Below are 18653 nucleotides of genomic sequence, written 5' to 3'. Positions count from 1 at the left end.
AACTCTATAATGTTTATAAAATATGTGTACATCCATTTTGGTTGGACAGAGTCTTCATGTATTTTTATTTTAAAGGTACATAGGATAAGAAATGGGCAAGGACCCTGCCTCACTAAGTGATGATTCCATCATCTACACTTGTGAGATGAACCATTTATCTGTTACATTGTCTTAGATTGATTTTAGAGGTTTCTGAAGAACCCATCTTTGTGGTAGCTTAGGCTATATAATAGAGAATATGTATACTTACAAATAAGGTCGAATCTAGAAGAAAAAAATGGTTATATTGCAGCAAATTGTATTTGTTTCTACCTGAGTATGATAGAGTTCTATTTTTAGGATTCTAAAATACTATTTTTAGTTTGTTTTTTTTTTAATAGGGCTGCAAAGATATTTTTCCACATTTCTATGATATTTTATGCCTAACATGTAGCTGTACCCAGAGCAAATTATAATAATTTTTTTAAGGAAACAAACTTGGAGTCTGTTAATTTTGTCATGGTTTATAGGAAAGCAAAAGCAAAAGGCTGATATGACATAAACTGGAAGTTCAATTAATCAAAAATCTGATGGAAATCTAAATCATGTAAGCAAAAATTAGCATTATCTAAAGAAGAATAAAACATATTTGATAGCTAAATCTAGGAAATAGGCTAAAGCAAAGAATATTTTGTATGTACCTGATTCAAAAGTGAGTATATGCCATTATCTATTAATGAATTAAGTTATTCTACAACTTATTACCAATAACATTCAAAGCAGCTTATATAAGTAAGCAGCAATCTAAAACAATAAATGTACACCGAAATCAAATTAGACTTAGAAATTCATGTCACTAATATCCTAAAAAAGTTGACAGAGGTAGTTTGCAAATTTGACCCTGAGTTTCTTAGTAGCCTCATGAAAAGAGGGGAAATATAGTCTTGTCAGTCTTCGCAACATAAAAATAAATCATTCACTTAGCAGAAACACTTTTTATTGTTACTGTTGTTACTGAGATCTGAGATTAATTTCTTCCAAAGCAAATTGTATCAGGAGGGCACTACGCCTCAACAATATTGCTATAATCGTAGTAGTGTTTGTTTCCTTTGGTTTCTCTTTTTTATAATAACTGTCAATGCAGACTGATGGCTTATGGCCAAAGTGCATTTTAGTATAAAGAAGTCTACCTGTTGCAAAAATAAAATAGTAATAATTCTGCCGCAAGAAAAAAGAAAGAAGCAGGGGCACCTGGGTGGCTCAGTCATTAAGTATCTGCCTTCAGCTCAGGTCAGGATCCCAGAGTCCTGGGATCGAGCCCCACATCGGGCTCCCTGATCCGTGGGAAGCCTACTTCCTCTCCCACTCCCACTGCTTGTGTTCCCTCTCTTGCTGTCTCTCTCTCTCTCTGTCAAATAAATAAATAAAATCTTAAAATAAAAAAAAGAAAAGAAAGAAACATAGTAGTTAAAAGTTAGATGGGTGTCATTCATGAAGATTTATTGTATTGAGCAGAAGAAAATGTTAACAGCAATTGTTTTACATGATCAAGAATACTAAAGAAAACATCTACTTTATAATATACTGATTTAAAAGGAATAACTGCAAGAATGAGAAAAAAAATACCTTAGCAGAAACTAAAATATATCTGTGTCTATATAGGGAAGAATCAACTTTTGAGGACAACTGAAGCAGTGATCTGAAGGAGAGGATTAAGAAAATCTCCTTTAGTGCAAGGAGAATAGAAACAAGGTGCTATCCCTAAAGAAAAAATTAAAATATTTTCTTAGGTCTAAGTATACTGAAGAAAATCAAATTAAGCTAAAAAGAACCAACATTTCTTCAAATTCACTCGTCTATTTAATGTGATTCCCAAATAATATTTATTTATTTATTTTTTGCTTGGCAAAATGATTCCACAGTTTACCTGGAAGAATAAATATGCACAAATACATTATAAATTCATAAAACTATAAACAATAGTAAGGAAAGACCTGTGTTTTTTTTTTAAGATTTTATTCATTTATTAGAAAGAGCACATGTGCTAGAGGCAGCAGAGGGAGAGGGAGAAGCAGACACCCCACTGAGTAGGGAGCCCGACAGGGGGCTTGATCCCAGGACCCTGAGATCATGACTTGAGCTGACGGCAGCCGTTTAACCGACTGAGGCACCCAGGTGCCACAGGAAAGACCTGTTTTTAGCAAACCTTAAGATTGTGCTTATTAAAATCTCAGTGATCAAAATAATGTAATAGTTGCTCTAGAAGATATAAGGACCTGGTAGAAAGTCTAAAACACGGTAAACTATATGTAGTAATGTAGTGTATGATGAAGACTGCATATTAAGTCTGGAGGGGGGTGGTGGGGATCGGTTGTGTTGAGATTATTGTGTAGCCATATAGGAAAGTAAATTAAGATAAATTCCACTTTATACCTATTCCAAAACAAATCAAACATGGATTGAAGATTTATTTTTGACCTATAAAAAGATTTATTTTTTTTGCCTTTTGACCTTCTTCCTAAAAGGAAGACATTAAAGAAAATGTTGACAGACTTGACCAATCAAAAGTTTCTTTTAAAAATGGTGAGGACCCAAACCACAAATTAAGCCAAACACAAGCATTATAACAAATAAAGCCTTGTTTTGTAAAATTAATGCAAATAACTATAAAATAATTTAAAAACTTAACTCATCAATAATTGAGAAAAACATATTAAAACAAGTCAGAGATCATACCTTTTCTATCCAGTGAGACACGATTGTCACAAAGTGTGGCATAAATGTTCCCAAATATGTGAACCTCTGTTTTGGTATTTCTGCTTATGCCCTCCAAAGGAAGACTGGGGTTAGGGCAGGACAAATATCCAGAACTAAATGCATTACAGTAGAAATAAATACTTTAAATCATTTCTCTCTTCTAACTCTTAAATTTTGAGTGCAATAAAAATCAGATCCCTTCACCACTAGACATTTAAGGATAAATTCCACCTTGCAAAGGTAACCTGTGGTTTTAATGATTCCAGATGAAGTGGTGGTGATCATAAAGTATTTATATACATGCTTTTCTCTGTTTTACTATTAAATATAACTTGTCTGTTTTCAACTTTCAACTTGAAACCTGAGCAAGAATTGATTCATTTAAAACTTTTGGTCTGTACGCCAATTTCATGCACAATGCGGTGATTTTTGACGCTCTTTTGTCTTTTTTCCTTAGTTCAACCTATATTTCCCCTTTCTGTGGAATAAAGATTATTTAGTTCTTTTGAGGCTGCCATACTCATTCCTTGCCTTTCAGTCTAGATGGTACAATATATCATTTCAAATTCTGTTGCTGATACTCATAGAAGCTTTAACCAATTTGGCCTCACTTTCCCAAGGAAACCCAAATCCTGTAGGAATACAGCTCACCACACCATATTCTATTCCCTGTAATATTATTCCTATTTCACCCCAACCTCAAATATTCTTGAATTCTTCCGTTTGGTTACCATTACTCCAACATCCTGGAGTCACCAATGCCTGTATCCCTCCAGTTTCTTTCATTCTAGCACTTTCTGCTTCTCTTTCTCGCCACTTTTCTCTTTTCATGGCATCTGCCCCACAATATATTGACTAATTTCCAATTAAAACACTCAGATAAAGTGTCACCTAACATGCTTGTGATAGGTAGCACTGGACAGCACCATGATTTGAGTCCAGCACTAGAATTTCTCTGTTTCTACTCTTAGTGATGTGCCTGCCCTTAAACTCACACTAGAGGGATAGCTGTTCTTTTCTGCTATTTTTCTGTTTGTATACGGATGTGACCTTGTCTGCATCTTAAGTAGCCATAAGTATATGCAGCTGTGAAGATACACTCACCGTGTCAAATTTTCCTCCTCCTTCTACCTCAACTCACAGTATTCTAATTCCTGACTATAAAATGGGTAGAAAACTATTCTTGCTGTTTGTCCCAAATCCAGTGGCACTCTTTTTGGATGGATTCCCAAGGAGCAGAGCATGAACCGGGGGTTTAGCTGTTTGTGATTTAGAGAGGGAGGAATGTTTCTTTATAAAACCATCTGCAAGGGAGGGAGGAAACAAGAGAGGAAGGGAACTTTGTGCAAGAAAGGGGTTATAGGGAGAGTGTAAGCATTGGCCTAAACCCTGGGAGTTCGGGCATAAAATCATACCATAAAATTGTTCTTAACTTAAGACAAGGGGCTGGCTTTTTCTAACCCATTATCAGTCATTCATTAGCGGTGGCTTCCTCCAGCATAGGAGGTGCTTGCTCGCTGGAGAGCCCGCTCCTGGAGTAAAGAGTAACTCTTTGGAAAATGTGACAATTGGGAATTCTCAGTGGTCCACACTCGTAGCAGTGGGGGAAAGGTACTTTGGCCAGGTGACAAAGGATCTGCTTTGGGCTACCAACAATATCCACTAGACCCCCTTTTCAAGAATCCTCTTTTTTGAATGCCCTGCAGCATTGACAGTATTTTAAGGGCTCTGTTCTCAAACTGTGGCAATCACCTCACAGGTTTCTACTCGGTTTTATGCTACCTCTCTAGCCACACTCAATCCATATTGCTAAATTCCTAGGCCTCCTTCTATTCTTAAATATGTTTCCATTTTTAACTATATACTTACATCATTATGCTCGCTGTAAATTATCTCATCCAATTCCATGACACCAACTACCACCTTTGAATACATCTGTGTAAGCTTGTTCCCTGTGACCCCTCAAGATCCAAATACTCAGCTTCACCTTGTGGCTTTCCTCTTGGATGTCCCACAGAGGCTTCAAGGTCACTTCAGGAACTGAACTTAAATTGTTTCTTGTGAAGCTCTTCCCTGTGCTCACTGACCCCTCTGCCATCACTCTCATTGCTCACATGAAAGGGTAGACCTCTTTATCTTTAGCATCTAATTCATTGTGACAAATATTAGATGTTCAACAAATATTGACTGAATTAATGAATCACAGTCAATTGTCTCTTTTTATCCCCATCAGTTATCACTTTCTCTTGAGTCAAGAAGAAAATACATCAGACAGTGACATAAATATCCAATAACAAATTAAAATGGGTATGTGGCATGGAGGCTTAGTTTTAAAAATCATTCGTAACACATGGGTAATTAAATCTTACTGTTACAAGCCAATAAAATTGAGTTTAAAGTATGTGAAGATGAGGTAATGTTAGTGGATGTCTAATGAGCATTGTGTTTAGTTTCTGGAGAGGCACTTGAAGTATTTTGTAATTTTTACTAAATTTCAGAAAACTTGTGATTGTTATGTTATTGTAGTTATATAAAATATCCAATAGATGGTACTGTGAAATGCCTAATATTTAAAATAAAATGGCATTGCAGGTAGAGAGCTTAAAGGGAACATTTCAGAATTCTGAAGAGAATCAAGACATTTTCTCTGGATGTCAAATTATATTTAAAATCGGATTTTTAAAAATATGGTTTAAGCAATACAGTAGTCCATGTAAAAAATCATAAATATTCATTCTTAGTCTAGCTCAGAAAATGAAAATTGATGTTTACTACTAAATGGAACTTAAAAATTGTTCCCATTCTATTAGTAGTTTTTTTTTTAATGTGGTGATTACTCACTGTTACTCAAATAACAGCATTTTCAGCAAGAAATTATAGCAGCAGCATGTCTTTGTCACTGAAATTCTACAGAAAATTTTATGTTAAAAATAAAGCAGGCCTGTGTGAGACAATCTCCTTTTTACTTAGAGTGAGTTCATTATTTCTTTCATATGTTGGTCTCTACCAAAACTAGTCTAATATCTGAATAGAACATTATACTGTTTTGTAAATATAGCGTGCATTCAGAACATTTAAAAATACGTATGATCTTATGGAGTTAATATATATTTTTTTAAAAAGTAATAATAAGAACTGATTAGAGTTTGTTCCTAAAGAGCATATGAAAAGTAGCAGTTTGTAAATAGCCTTATTTATCTTAGTGCTCATTGGTATTTCCATTTTAAAGTGGCATAATATGTAAGAATGAATGCCAAATATTGATTATCAGAACTAAGTTTTACAAAACCTATTTCTAAAGCTAAAAAGGTCTGAGGAATTATGTGATAACATAGAAAGCTTGTGTTGCATGTAGCTTTTTAAAATTTTTGCTACTGTTTCTGATACTGTTCTTGAATATTGGTGAGTATTCCTTTGTATTAGGGTTGTTTATTTGTTAGTTTATTCAGTAATCTTTTATTGTATGTGACAGTATGCCAGGTACTAGAGAAACCAAGATAAATAGCTTTTAAGAAGAACATTTTTACATGAATCAGCAGCATATGCTCTTTGGTTTCTTTATGTGTTTACTGTTTTTTCCATGTTTTATAAAATCTGAATATGTTATATTATGCATCCTCTTAAAAAGAATATAGTCTTAGGTGGATATGAATGTTCTGTTTAAGGAAAATATGCTATTGAAATACCTTGAGCTAGCTTAAGTAACGGAGGTTATTTTATTTATTAAAAAAACAATAATTAGTTCTTTGCTAAGTCTAGGCTTTTCTGACCATTATCTCCTAAGCCATATCAACACAAACATGCCAGATTTGTAGTAGAAAAGTGTAGGATAAACAACTGTTTTCCTGGATACTTGGAGTTAAACATGATTTCTGTCCACCAGTATGTAATGATAACATCTTTATGGACTCATCAGGGAATAAAGGGGCTTCTAGAATCCTGCTCAGGCCCTTTAAGATTTTGTGTGCATTGCATATTATGTTCTTTTCGTAACACACGCTGATTCATTTACTCAGATTTCCTAGTATACTGGATGTATATAACATTACACGGCCAAGTTCCTACTTGAGCTAAATGGGTTTAAATATAAACTGTGCATGCAGATCTCAAGTGATAGTCTCTTAATAGATGTCAGATACTCTTTATTGCTGCCCTCTTTTATTTCAGTAACATTTTAATTAATTCACACTGATTGAATAAATGTACATTGAGACTTGTTTCCTAATGAGGGCGCATTTAGAGGAAAGGTTTTGCATCATTCTGATATCCTGTGGGTAATTATATTCTAATTATATGGTCGGGGGAAAAGAGTCTATAACTCAGTACTGATATTGTTCGTTGGACCCAATTAATTACATGCACATAATGAAAGTTCATGATAAGGTTGACTGGCAGTCAGTGTAAAATTTTAACTCAATTGAATCTTAGCCCAATGTGAGTGCAGAATTGGACTTTAACCTGGTTAGAAAATGCTTTGGTGTGAGATCAGTGGAGGGGCAAAGGATAAGAACAAATTTCAGTATAACTTATTTGTTTTTTAATTCGAGGTCTTTTCCAAGATTGATGAAAAGGGAAAGTTATCAGCCTAATGCTTTAATTCTAAATATTATTATCAATATTCTTTCACTACCTACAGTGATTTTTCTGTATTTTAGAAAGCCACCATAATACATTTTGAGAATGAGATCATGTTGAGAATAAGAATAGTCATATCAGGAAGTATTATTGATTAATTTTATTCACATAAAATTCAGTAGATATTAAACTATTATATTAGATGTGGTTTTTTAAGGGTGATTTTTTATTTAAAACTACCACCTGCACTCAGATCCCTGTCCCAAGCATCACAAACAGAATCATACACATACATACATACTCATAAATAGGTGTGTTAATTATCTTTATGTAAGGAAGAGTTTTAAAGAATTATCTGACACAAATAAATAATAAGACATGTGAATTTCATCTTGAAATGTATTTTGAAGATGGTTGAATCTGATGTTTAAGGATTTTGCAATACTTCAAAGAAAAGCTAAAACCATGGGGCACCTGGGTGACTCAGTTGCTTAAGTGTCCAACTCTTTATTTCAGCTCAGGTCATGATCTCAGGGTCCTGGGATCAAGTCCTGAGTCAGGCTTTGCACTCAGCACGGAGTCTGCTTGAGTATTCTTTCCCTCTCCCTCTGCCTCTCCCCTCCACTCATGTGCTCTTGCACTCTCTCTGTCTCTAAAATAAATCTTAAAAAAAAAACAAAAGAAAACACAACAACAGCACTAAAGCCATGTCTAGATACTAGCTCCCATCCTTCCTTTACTCAATGTCATTGTTTTCTTTGAATGAAAGGACATTCTTCTCCAAAACGGTAGGTGTCATTTGATGCCCACGGTCCATTTGGGGATTGAGGAGTATAGCAAGGAAGACTTTTTCTTCTTTTCTTTTTCTTAGCTTCTCTTGTCTCCCTCTCTCTTTTTCTGCATTGTTTTCTCTCTTAGGTCTCTTCTCTCCTCTCCTGCATCTTTCCTTCTTTCTCTGTCCTGTAACAGCCCTAACATATACATTTCATTAAAAAAATAAAAATAAATCTTTTGGTTCCATATATTTATGAGCAACAAACATAGTTTCAGATGAAGAAAGTGTGATTAAGTCCTTTTTTGCTGCGCCCTAGGCAGGCAGTGGAAACGAGGGGAATCATTTAGGTTCTAAAGTTAATAAAATAGTTACCATTTATTGGAAACTTAAATTTGTTAGACACCCTTTTAATCATGAAGGTAGCTATCATTATCATGCCACGGGACATGTGAGGAAAGTGAAGCATGGAGAGATTGAAGAAATTTACCTGAAGTCACACAACTTGCAGGTGGCACAAGCCATACATGCCCTGCCCAAATTCCATGTTCTAAACCCATTTTTGGTGTTCATGCTGCATTCCCCAACAGTTGGTGAGACAGGAATTCATTTGGGGGGTCTCGATCAGCATTTCAAAAAGGAATGGAAAAAATAGCCATTACCAAAGTAGAGGAGAATAGAAGCGAAGAGAGAAAAGAATAGAATATATCAGAGAGGGGGGCATCCAAAGTAGGTGGTCTTTGTGAAATTATTTTACAAGTATGTAAATATACACGTATTGTTACTATGGATTAGAGCTAAAAAGAAATTGAAGAACCCTTCTTCACCATATGGGCTTCTGATGATTTTATGAGACCTAACCAAGTAGGATAACATTTCTAATGGTTTTATTTCAATAGCTAATCAAGTAAGCAAGACAATAACAATAAAAATAACATTAGAAAGGGTTTAGTTGTTGCTGATCGCTTTTATATGTAGAAAGCTATCTTTGAAACTTGGATATCTCTATAAAGATATATTTTTAACATTTTTAGTAAAAACATTTGGTGCCCCTTAATTTTCCAAATATCCATTGCACTAGGTGTACTTTCCCTGAAGGCTCAGGGTGCTTCCTTTCTAAACACAAACATGCACGCATACTGGGGGAGCAAGTAAGGAGGGGGCCTCACAATCCCTTCTGTGCAAAATCTTCTGAACTAAACTCTGCAAATATGTGTAAACAATCACATTTACAAGAATAAGAATAGACATTCTTGTGAGCAATTAAAATTATAAGGGGAATGAAGTGATCTCAATTAAAAATATTCTTGCCATTAAATTTATTTGGTTCAGGCTTAAAAATTTGGCTCAAGTGAGAAGTGGTTAGTCAAGGGACCCTGAATTAAGATTATAATATGTGTATCTTCCTTTTTTTTAAAGATTTAATTTATTTATTTGTCAGAGTGAGAGAGAGAGAACACAAGCAGGGGGAGTGGCAGGCAGAGGGAAAAGCAGGCTCCCTGCTGAGCAAGGAGATGTGGGACTCCATCCCAGGACCCTGGGATCATGACCGGAGCCCAAGGCAGATGCTTAACTGACTGAGCCACCCAGGCATCCCATATGTGTTCTTCTAAAATATTTTATTTTTGGTATTTACATTTTAATTAGGTATGTCAAAGTGCTGCTGAAAAAAAAATTAATGATCCTTCTAATTGAAAGACTCCCCATACATTGAAATAATCATTGGTTATAAAAATTATTTGTAGCATAAAAATTATTTGTCTCACCTCCGTTTTTTTAAAGATTATTTATTTATTTATTTGACAGAGAGAGAGAGACACAGCAAGAGAGGGAACACAAGCAGGGGGAGTGGGAGAGGGAGAAGCAGGCTTCCCGCTGAGCAGAGAGCCCGATGCGGGGCTAGATCCCAGGACCCTGGGGTCCTGACCTGAGTCGAAGGCAGACGCTTAACGACTGAGCCACCCAGGCGCCCCCAGTCTCACTTCCTTTTAAAAGTTTGTTTTGTGGAGCACCTGGGTGGCTCAGTTGGTTAAGCTCTGCCTTTGGCTAGAATCATGCTCTCCAGGTCCTGGGATCAAGCCCCACGTTTGGCTGCCAGCTCAGCCAGCAGTCTACTTCTCCCTCTCCCTCTCCTCCTGCTTGTGCTCTCTCTGTCTCTCTCTGTCCCTCTCTCTCAAATGAATAAATAAAATCCTTAAAAAATAAAATAAAATTTGTATTGTGTTCAAATGTGTGGTGTATACACTTAAGGACCTGCAAAATCATAAAAGCTTAAACAAATTATGAATCTGGAATGTGACAGTAAAATTCACCAAAATCAAATGTGTTTACTTTCTATAGGGTAGAGATGGCCTTGATACATTTTTATCATCAAGGTGAGAGAACAACTTCTCCCTTTCAGGCAGACGGGTACAATTTTAGGAAGACAATTGTTCTTTTCCCAAACTTGCTTTTCTTTCTCTCACTTCTTTTTTGATGCCAGAGATACCCAATTGCATATAAGGAAAGCAGCTATTTAGAACAGTTTTATTTGGCCACTTCAATTTACCTCTGTACTAGAAGTTACTGTGTTAAATTACTCCATATTGATATTCAAGCCCCTTCTTTCAGGCAGAACAAATGCATATTGTGGTCTCTAAATACTTCCCAGTGTTCACTGTCTTAAAATAATTTGATTTTCAAATCACTTAAAAAATAGAGACATGGCGAGAAAGAAAGTTAGAAAAGAAATTCTTATTGAACTTGTTGTTTGAGTAAATGGAGCCCAGGACAGGGAACTACTATATTTGGAGTCCGTCATTAACTTTATTTTCTTAGGTTAGCTGTCTGATCTTTTTGATTTTCAGTTTCTCAGTCTGAGAAGTGGAATATCTTGGCTTAGAAGGAGGATTCAATGAGACAATAAGCATAAAAGCAGTTTTTCAAAAAAATAAACATTCCTATATAGGTATAGCATATAATTCTGTCAATTTTACTTTTGTCTTGAAATAACTAAAGACCCTTTTAATGTGACTACTATGCTCTTATATTTTTAACTCAAACCTCCCAACAATCTCTCCACAAAAGATTTTTCTTTGCCCTATGACAATTTGGATTAAATTGTCAATTTAAAATGATTACATGTTAGAAACTACAAAGACAAGAGATATCTCAATACTTTAGAATAATAGGATTTTTAAAAATTCTTTGATATTAAGTTGAACTTAATAAGTGCCCTGAAGACAAATGCATCTTTTAAACTAATTATCTGTACTGTGTATTCTATTTAATATTAAAATGATACTGATTAAATAAAATCAATCACATTCCTCTGTAGTCACACCTCACATTTGATTAAATACAAATATACAGTTCCTGTATTAATTCTGATTAAAAATATATTACATTTAGAATTATATACTCATGATAATTTTCAAAAAACTAAAACATTTACTCTGCTCATCCTTGATATTTAAAAATCGTATATATATATATACATTGTTTCATCACTCCTATTCTTGGAGTGAATTTTTAGTGTTGCTCTCAGACGTCTGAGTGTTGCTGGAGAAAGTTCTCTGAGCTGGTGGTTTTCTTACATATTTATGACTTCTAGCCCCACTCGCTCTGAATTTTGCTTGATTCTGTTACTCATTCTTTGTCAACTGCTTTCCCATTCTCAGAGAGGTCGTGGCAAACTCTCTACTATTTCCTTGCTTTCTTCATGTCACTATCTCTCTGCCGACATTCCTCACTCTCAGTAGATTACCAGTACCCCTACTACCTTAAGAAGGAAGAAGCCCATATACCTGAATATCTGTATATTACCAGTTCTCCACACAGGTGGTAGCAAAGTGCCAGCCAGGGTTTAATTTCATCCTACGGTCTCTTTTTGGGAGAGAATGCCTTTTAAGGCATTATCTTAGTTGGCATGGATTTTGCTTTTTGTGACATCAAGCCATAGGAATCCAGTATATCCCCAGCCTACATTATTATTTTGCCATCATATATGCAGAAATATATATTTTATTGCATTCAACCTTTTGCAAATAAATTGCAGATAGTATAACACTACATCTCTAAATATGTCAGCAGGTATCTTCTAAGATTAAGGACAGTTTTCTATACAATTACCATACTATTATCACACCTAGGAATATTAACAATAATTCCATAATATCAGTCATTATCCTGTCTATGTTCAAATGCTTAAAAGTATGTCAAAAATGTCTTTCGTAGATTTTTTTTTTTTTTGGTGGTTGAAGTGGGGTGGACAGTATCTATTTGAAATTTTTGCATCACACTTGGCTGTTTTTCTGAGCCATTTTGACAACTCTAATCTTCACTGGCTTTCCATTGTGCTGCTTTGGTATGGACGTATGTACAGTGAGCATAGATTCTTCCCAAAGTCGAAGGCATCTGTGACTCATGCTGTAGAGACAGCTTGATGGACGGCGTAGGTTGGTTGCTTGAGAGCCTCTGGGACTTTCCTGGGCTTATGGCCTAGGATAGGATAAGGAATCATAAGATAAGACACTTGATCTGGATTTGAGGGAGAAGAAGCATTTATATACTATAATAAAGTTGGAAGAACAACATTCATGTCTTAAAATGTTTATTGAGGTATAAGCTTGAACTAAGAGCTAAGAAAGAAAAATAGGAAAGCTGACAAAAAATTTCAGGTGACCTAGATTGAAGCTAGCACATTCTGCCCATTGCCCCAGGTGTTATGTAGACTGACTTGGACTCAAAGTCCAGAATATTACTGAAATCAGAAAGCTTTCAATGAAAGTTCTATTAAATCTGTTTTCAATCCATCTTAGAAATAGCAATTACTTCTGTAAGGTTCTCCTGTTAATGGGATAGTTAACCCGAGTTCATCCTCCCAGACTTGATGACTTCTTTTGATGAAAAATCTGCAGCTGCAACATTTTTTTTATCTATGTTATAAAAATATCTTCAAAATGGAGTTGCATTCTTGGACACTTTAATTTTCTCTAGGGCTGCCCTAGACCCCTTCTTCTCATCCACTTTTGGGTGCATTAGATCTTTCTGGTCCATCTCTGTGATGAGTCGCTATGAAGGTGCCTGCTTCTTCATTAATCTCAGTAGACTGCATAAGGGAGTCAACTGATATCTGTGTTCTCAGATTGTTCAGACCCATCTTGGACATCCATTTAGAGTCGCCTTCAGATAGCTCAGTCCTGGGGAGGAAATGAAAATGCTGACCACTCCCTCCTTTTCAGAGACACACAAATGTCTAAGAACTCCTAGCTTCACATTCAGCTTTCATACTTCCCCTCGCCACACACAACCTACCACAGGAAAACCAGGAAAACTTTGGCTAGTACTATGCGTGTGATTTGTCAACAATTTTACAAATTTGTTCTGAGTCCATTGGGACATACACTTTTGGAATTTGGTAACCCTTTTTTCTGTTTCTTGCCAGAAAAAAAGCTTCCCACTGTGACTCAGAAAAGGAGGGGTGGTGGATAATTGAAGATGCACTGTCACAAAGACCAGCTTCAGTGTATTTAACCTCATCTTTTTTGTTTTTTTCTAATTACTCTCAAGGAAAATTTTTCTACGTATTTAATAATATTTTTACTTTTTACTGATACTAATGGAATATTTTTTCTTATTTCCAGAAAAATCACAAAATAAAACCAACACCATAAGCTATGCCTCCATGAAAAAGACACTGAGTATTTTTAGGAAGGAATGAGAGTTGGACTGGAAAATTGAAAAGTGGGACGGGTAATTGGGCAACTTAAAAAATTAGTAGGAATGGTTTATGAAGGGTAATGGGACTTGGAGATGAGTTCTTATTGCAAAATATAAATGTAATACATCCATGTTGTTTCAGAGAGGTCTGTGAAGCCGGCCAAGGATGTTGATCAGTCTGCTTTGGGTGATGAAATTGCATTTTGGATAAGTAATTCACAATCTAATCCACTCTTCATTGTAGCATTCCTTTTTTTGTGAAAAGATATTTACTCATTTATTTAATGAAATTAAGCAGAAAAATCTGACAAGGAAATGCATTTTATATTTATTCACTTATTTCACAGGAGAGTAGTGATATAAGAACTTCATTGGCATTTGTTTTCAGTTTGACTTTTGTTTTTTTAAGCTTTAATATGAACTTCTCTTTTTCAGCAGACTCTGCCCACTTCAGGAGTTTCAGTCCCTGAGGTGCGTAAGCAAAAAAAAAAAAAAAAAAAAGCATAAAAATTTTCACACTTGGAATTATAAGTCATTATACATCTCATGTTGTTAGAACATTCGTAGCTGTATCAGTGACCTACTAGTATCAGTTTGTATAGTTTATTTTGTCTCATGTAATGATATTTGGAATTGGGGACTTTGATATTTTCATGATGGGATAGACTTGAAACTGTTCCAGTCTACTTTTGTGACAAACATTAGGAAAGCAAAAAGTTATATAAAACAAAGTATACAGAGAATAATTAAAGTTACTTTGCAAAGAGTTTTGTCTTATGTATAAGAATAACATCATTCCTATGTGTCAAGTTAAAATGTAAATACCTTACAGAAAACCCAAACAGTTCAATCCTCTGTACCATTAAAATATAGTTTTCAGTGCTAGTTGGTTGCGAAACTCTTGTTCACTTTGAAATGTCTGTCACTTTAAAAAGAGTACATCTGCATTTATCACTTAGCATATGCCATTATATAGAAAGTCACTGGAATAAAATATAGTGACAGAATAAATGACTTTTATTTTGAAAATAAATATAGGCATTGCCACATCATTTATTTTTAGTAAAGTGTTAGCATTACCTTTGATTAACAAAGCAAAGCCTCCACATTTTTCTGTGACCCTATCCTATTTGATTGTTTTTATCTTTAAAAGATATGCTCAAATGGTATTGTTTCCCTTAAAATTATAATTTAAATCTGCTTGCTTAGGAGAGGTATTATTTATAATATATGAATACTATATAAGACTGTGAATTTATTTAGAGGAACACATATAATTGCACGAAAAAGTATTAAACTCTCTCCCCTGCCCCCTAAAAAGTTTTTGAGTCAGCGTAGACTGCCTCATGAAACTTAAAAATTCATTTTGTAATCAGAGATATACTTAAAAATACACTGGAGATATGCTTGAAAAATAATGCTTCTAATCTAAGAGATATATTCAACTATTTTTGTATGCTTTAAGTCCATTGATACCACTATTATCATAGTTATTATAAAAATAAAAATGTTGAATTACACACTTAAGCAACAAAGGTACTTGGAAAGTGTATCACTCAGTTTAATTATTTAAGTGTAAGATAATAAGTTTTGTATATTCAGGGGTTTAAGTTTATTTTTGTCCCTATCATAGCCCATCAAGTAAATATAGGCACTGTATTTGAGATTTAAAGTTTTCTCTTTAGACTTGTTAATCTCCATAGGTATCCCATATTCAACTGTATAATCTATATATCATATAGATAGAATAAATAGACCAAAATTGTACTTTTCATAATACACTTTTCTCATTTGTAAAAAAAAAAAAATAATTTTTTTTTCTTTTGTAAAATAACTTCCTACCTGATTTTTTTTTTCTGGCAAGTTATATTGATTTATATTAACTTAGACTTTTCACCAACCTCTGAGGTATGTATGCACACACATACTTCTAGAAAGTCACTACCATAATACAGGTAAACAGCCCAAAGTAAAAGATTTTTTTTAAATTTTTTATTGTTATGTTAATCACCATATATTACATCATTAGTTTTTGATGCAGTGTTCCATGATTCATTGTTTGTTCATAACACCCAGTGCTCCATGCAGAATGTGCCCTCTTTAATACCCACCACCAGGCGAACCCATCCCCCTACCCTCCTCCCCTCTAGAACCCTCAGTTTGTTTTTCAGAGTCCATCATCTCTCCTGGTTCGTCTCCCCCTCTGACTTACTCCCCTTCATTCTTCCTCTCCTGCTATCTTCTTCTTTTTCTTTTTTCTTAAAATATGTTGCGTTATTTGTTTCAGAAGTACAGATCTGTGATTCAACAGTCTTGCAGAATTCACAGCGCTCACCGTAGCACATACCCTCCCCAATGTCTATCACCCAGCCACCGACAAGGTCCTTCTCATTCCTAAATTTCATTTCTTCCGATCAGGATTTCTTGAACAGAAATCTTGAAAGTGGTTATACCTGGTATGAAATTATCCTAAGAGAAAATATTCACAGCATGTGTGATGTGTGAAAACCAGGACTTGGGGATCCAGTTGCAAACTGTACCTCCAGGTTTAGTTGGAGAGTAGCACTTCTGGGTACTTGAGACTAGCTGTCATTCTAATTTTTTGCCTCCCATCTGCCCCAAAAGACTCCACCTGGATCATTACACCACTTATCCCCAGTTATGGTGATTGAATGGACACATAAAGTACTACAAAGTAAATGAACTTCTTTCAAACACCCAACTTTAACTCCTATGATCTAAGCAGCATACGCGTGATTCCTTAATGATAACATATAACAATATACCTTTTTTATATTTTAAAAATCACTGCCATTTACTAAGTGCCTATTTTATGCCAGTACCTTTATCTACATTTTCTCAATTTATCATCACACAAATCTTCTCGTTTTATAGATGAATTAATTGGTGGCTTAGAGATAGTAAATAACTTGCCCAAGTTTGCACAGCAAGTAAGAGACAAAGCTGGGATTTGGCCTCCAAGCCCATATTTATGACTTTGCCCAAAGTAGTTTTTGTTTTTAGTAAGCCCTTACTTAACTAAATTAAAAAAAGAAATGAAAATATTTATATCAATTATTATATTTATGTTTAAAACTGTATAAATTATTTTTTTAAAAATCAAGACTACTTTGCTATGCAGCAATAATAAATTTTGCTGCAACTTCCAAGGATTCCTAGTAGACTTAGAGTCTTTGCCATTTTCCAAAGGAATTAGTTTCTCTCGGCAGGAAACTACTCCAATTTCACAATAAGGTCACAATAATTAAAAGTGCAGCTTTGCAACTGTCAGCCTTGCCTTCTTAGAGCCCATAACCGTTATAAGCAGCAATGAATTTGGGGGACAGTTCTGCTTTGGCAAGATCTTTTATATTGGGAATAGCCAAGTTGTGCCCCAGGTTCAAATTCTAGAGTTTCTGGGAAATTCTTGTGGCCTAGCTTCAGTGGCAGAAAAGGCTAAGCCTCCATCGAGGCGAGTGGGGCTGTAGCAGATAAAACGAGTTCCAGGACTCACGTGAAGGAGGCGGTGGCAGCGATGCATCCCCTCCCCACCCTTTCTGTGGCTTCGTACCAATCAAGGTGCTTAGCTGCTGCCTGCCTGTCTCTCATGTTGAGACTGGACAAAAAGAAGAAAACCCTGTGTTTGAGGTAATCATCACTTGCTGCTGGTAGTTTGTGAGTGATCGATAACAGCAGGCAGAGATATTGTGGTAAACATCCCTTTTGTGAAAGCAGTTTTCAGCAATGCACAAATACTCTACCTCTGAGAATCAGCATGATATAAAAAAAAATTTTTTTAGAACACATATTTAAAGTGAGTTCTTTTTATGTCATTTATTTCATCTTTCTGTTTTCTATGAATGGTCTTTTCAGCTTTTCTTCTTTGTTAATTGTGGTGATTATTCTTTTGGAATTCTATTACAATGTATTCCCCAGTTAAGATCTGTTGTGCTACTTATAGACTCTAAGGATCACAAAACATTAAATTCTATATTTAAAATGTCTGCATAGCAAACACAAATGGTTGATATTTGAAAATGTTGAAATATCAATATTTTATAATTCAGAGTTATGTTTTCTATATTCTTTTTTTGTGGTTAGAGTAGCTCTTTTCAGTGTTTGAATAATTTCTATTGATTAAAGCAATAATTTTCCAACTCTTTTTATATCTGGGATAATTTTTCTGCCAGAAAAAAATTTGCCTTAATTATAATAAGGGTACTTTATTTTGTGGTTTAGAGCCCAAAAACTTAAAAAAAAAAAAAAAAAGAAAGAAAAAGCAGAAGGTGGGGTGGTAAACACTGCCCCGTTACCAGAGAGCAATTTTATCCTTAATAATGATGCCGAATCAAGTTGGTGATCTCTTCTTGGAACTTTTCAATAATTTCAACCCTGGGAGTAAGTCTCTTAAATTCCATAATAGAGTTCTGCCATTCAGAGTTAATTAACCCCCAAAACAGGCTAGTGAAATTTTTGTGGACAGCAGATCTTTCAGGGGTGCAATTGCTCCCCCTTCCTGTCCCTCATGTAAAATATGAAAGAAGTAAAGATTTTCTCAGTGGAAATAGGAAAAAGTACCCAACTTTCCTACTGTGAGCTTATGCTGCTTAAATAAAGTATAGTGAATATCTCAGAGAGACTTTTATATAATTTGGAAATAAAAGTGAAACAAATAAGTGTATTAAAAAGAAAACTCTGGGAAAAATTAAATGCTTATGAGTTTCTCCTGTTTAAAATTTTCAGCCTTGATTAATTCCACAAATTTTACCCAGTAGGCATATTTCCCCCCCCAAAAAGAAACCACTTGGTTTTCTTGGTGTGTGTGTGTGTGTGTGTGTGTGTGTGTGTGTGTGTGTGTGTGTGTGTGTGT

At 35.0% G+C, this 18653-nt stretch overlaps 1 protein-coding gene across 9 annotated transcripts in view; it reads left to right on the top strand.

Moving 5' to 3' along the window:
• DGKB (diacylglycerol kinase beta) overlaps positions 1–18653 on the top strand; it is a 710493-nt gene that overhangs the window by 239024 nt on the left and 452816 nt on the right. For 5 of the 9 annotated variants that reach the window (XM_025873282.2, XM_073898902.1, XM_025873278.2 and 2 more), the window contains one exon: positions 14219–14254. The exons of 2 other annotated variants lie outside the window; for them this stretch is intronic. In XM_025873282.2, coding sequence (XP_025729067.1) covers positions 14219–14254 — 36 coding nt within the window. The remainder of the gene's footprint in view (positions 1–14218; positions 14255–18653) is intronic. 2 more of the 9 variants (XM_025873279.2, XM_073898900.1) reach the window with 1 other exon arrangement.

Source organism: Callorhinus ursinus, unplaced genomic scaffold, assembly GCF_003265705.2.
Source record: "Callorhinus ursinus isolate GAN/ISIS: 27379988/994484 unplaced genomic scaffold, GSC_fseal_2.0 scaffold12, whole genome shotgun sequence".
Classification (NCBI taxonomy): domain Eukaryota; kingdom Metazoa; phylum Chordata; class Mammalia; order Carnivora; family Otariidae; genus Callorhinus; species Callorhinus ursinus.
Note: the sequence above shows the minus strand (reverse complement) of the source record. Positions and strands in the feature narration are given on the sequence as shown.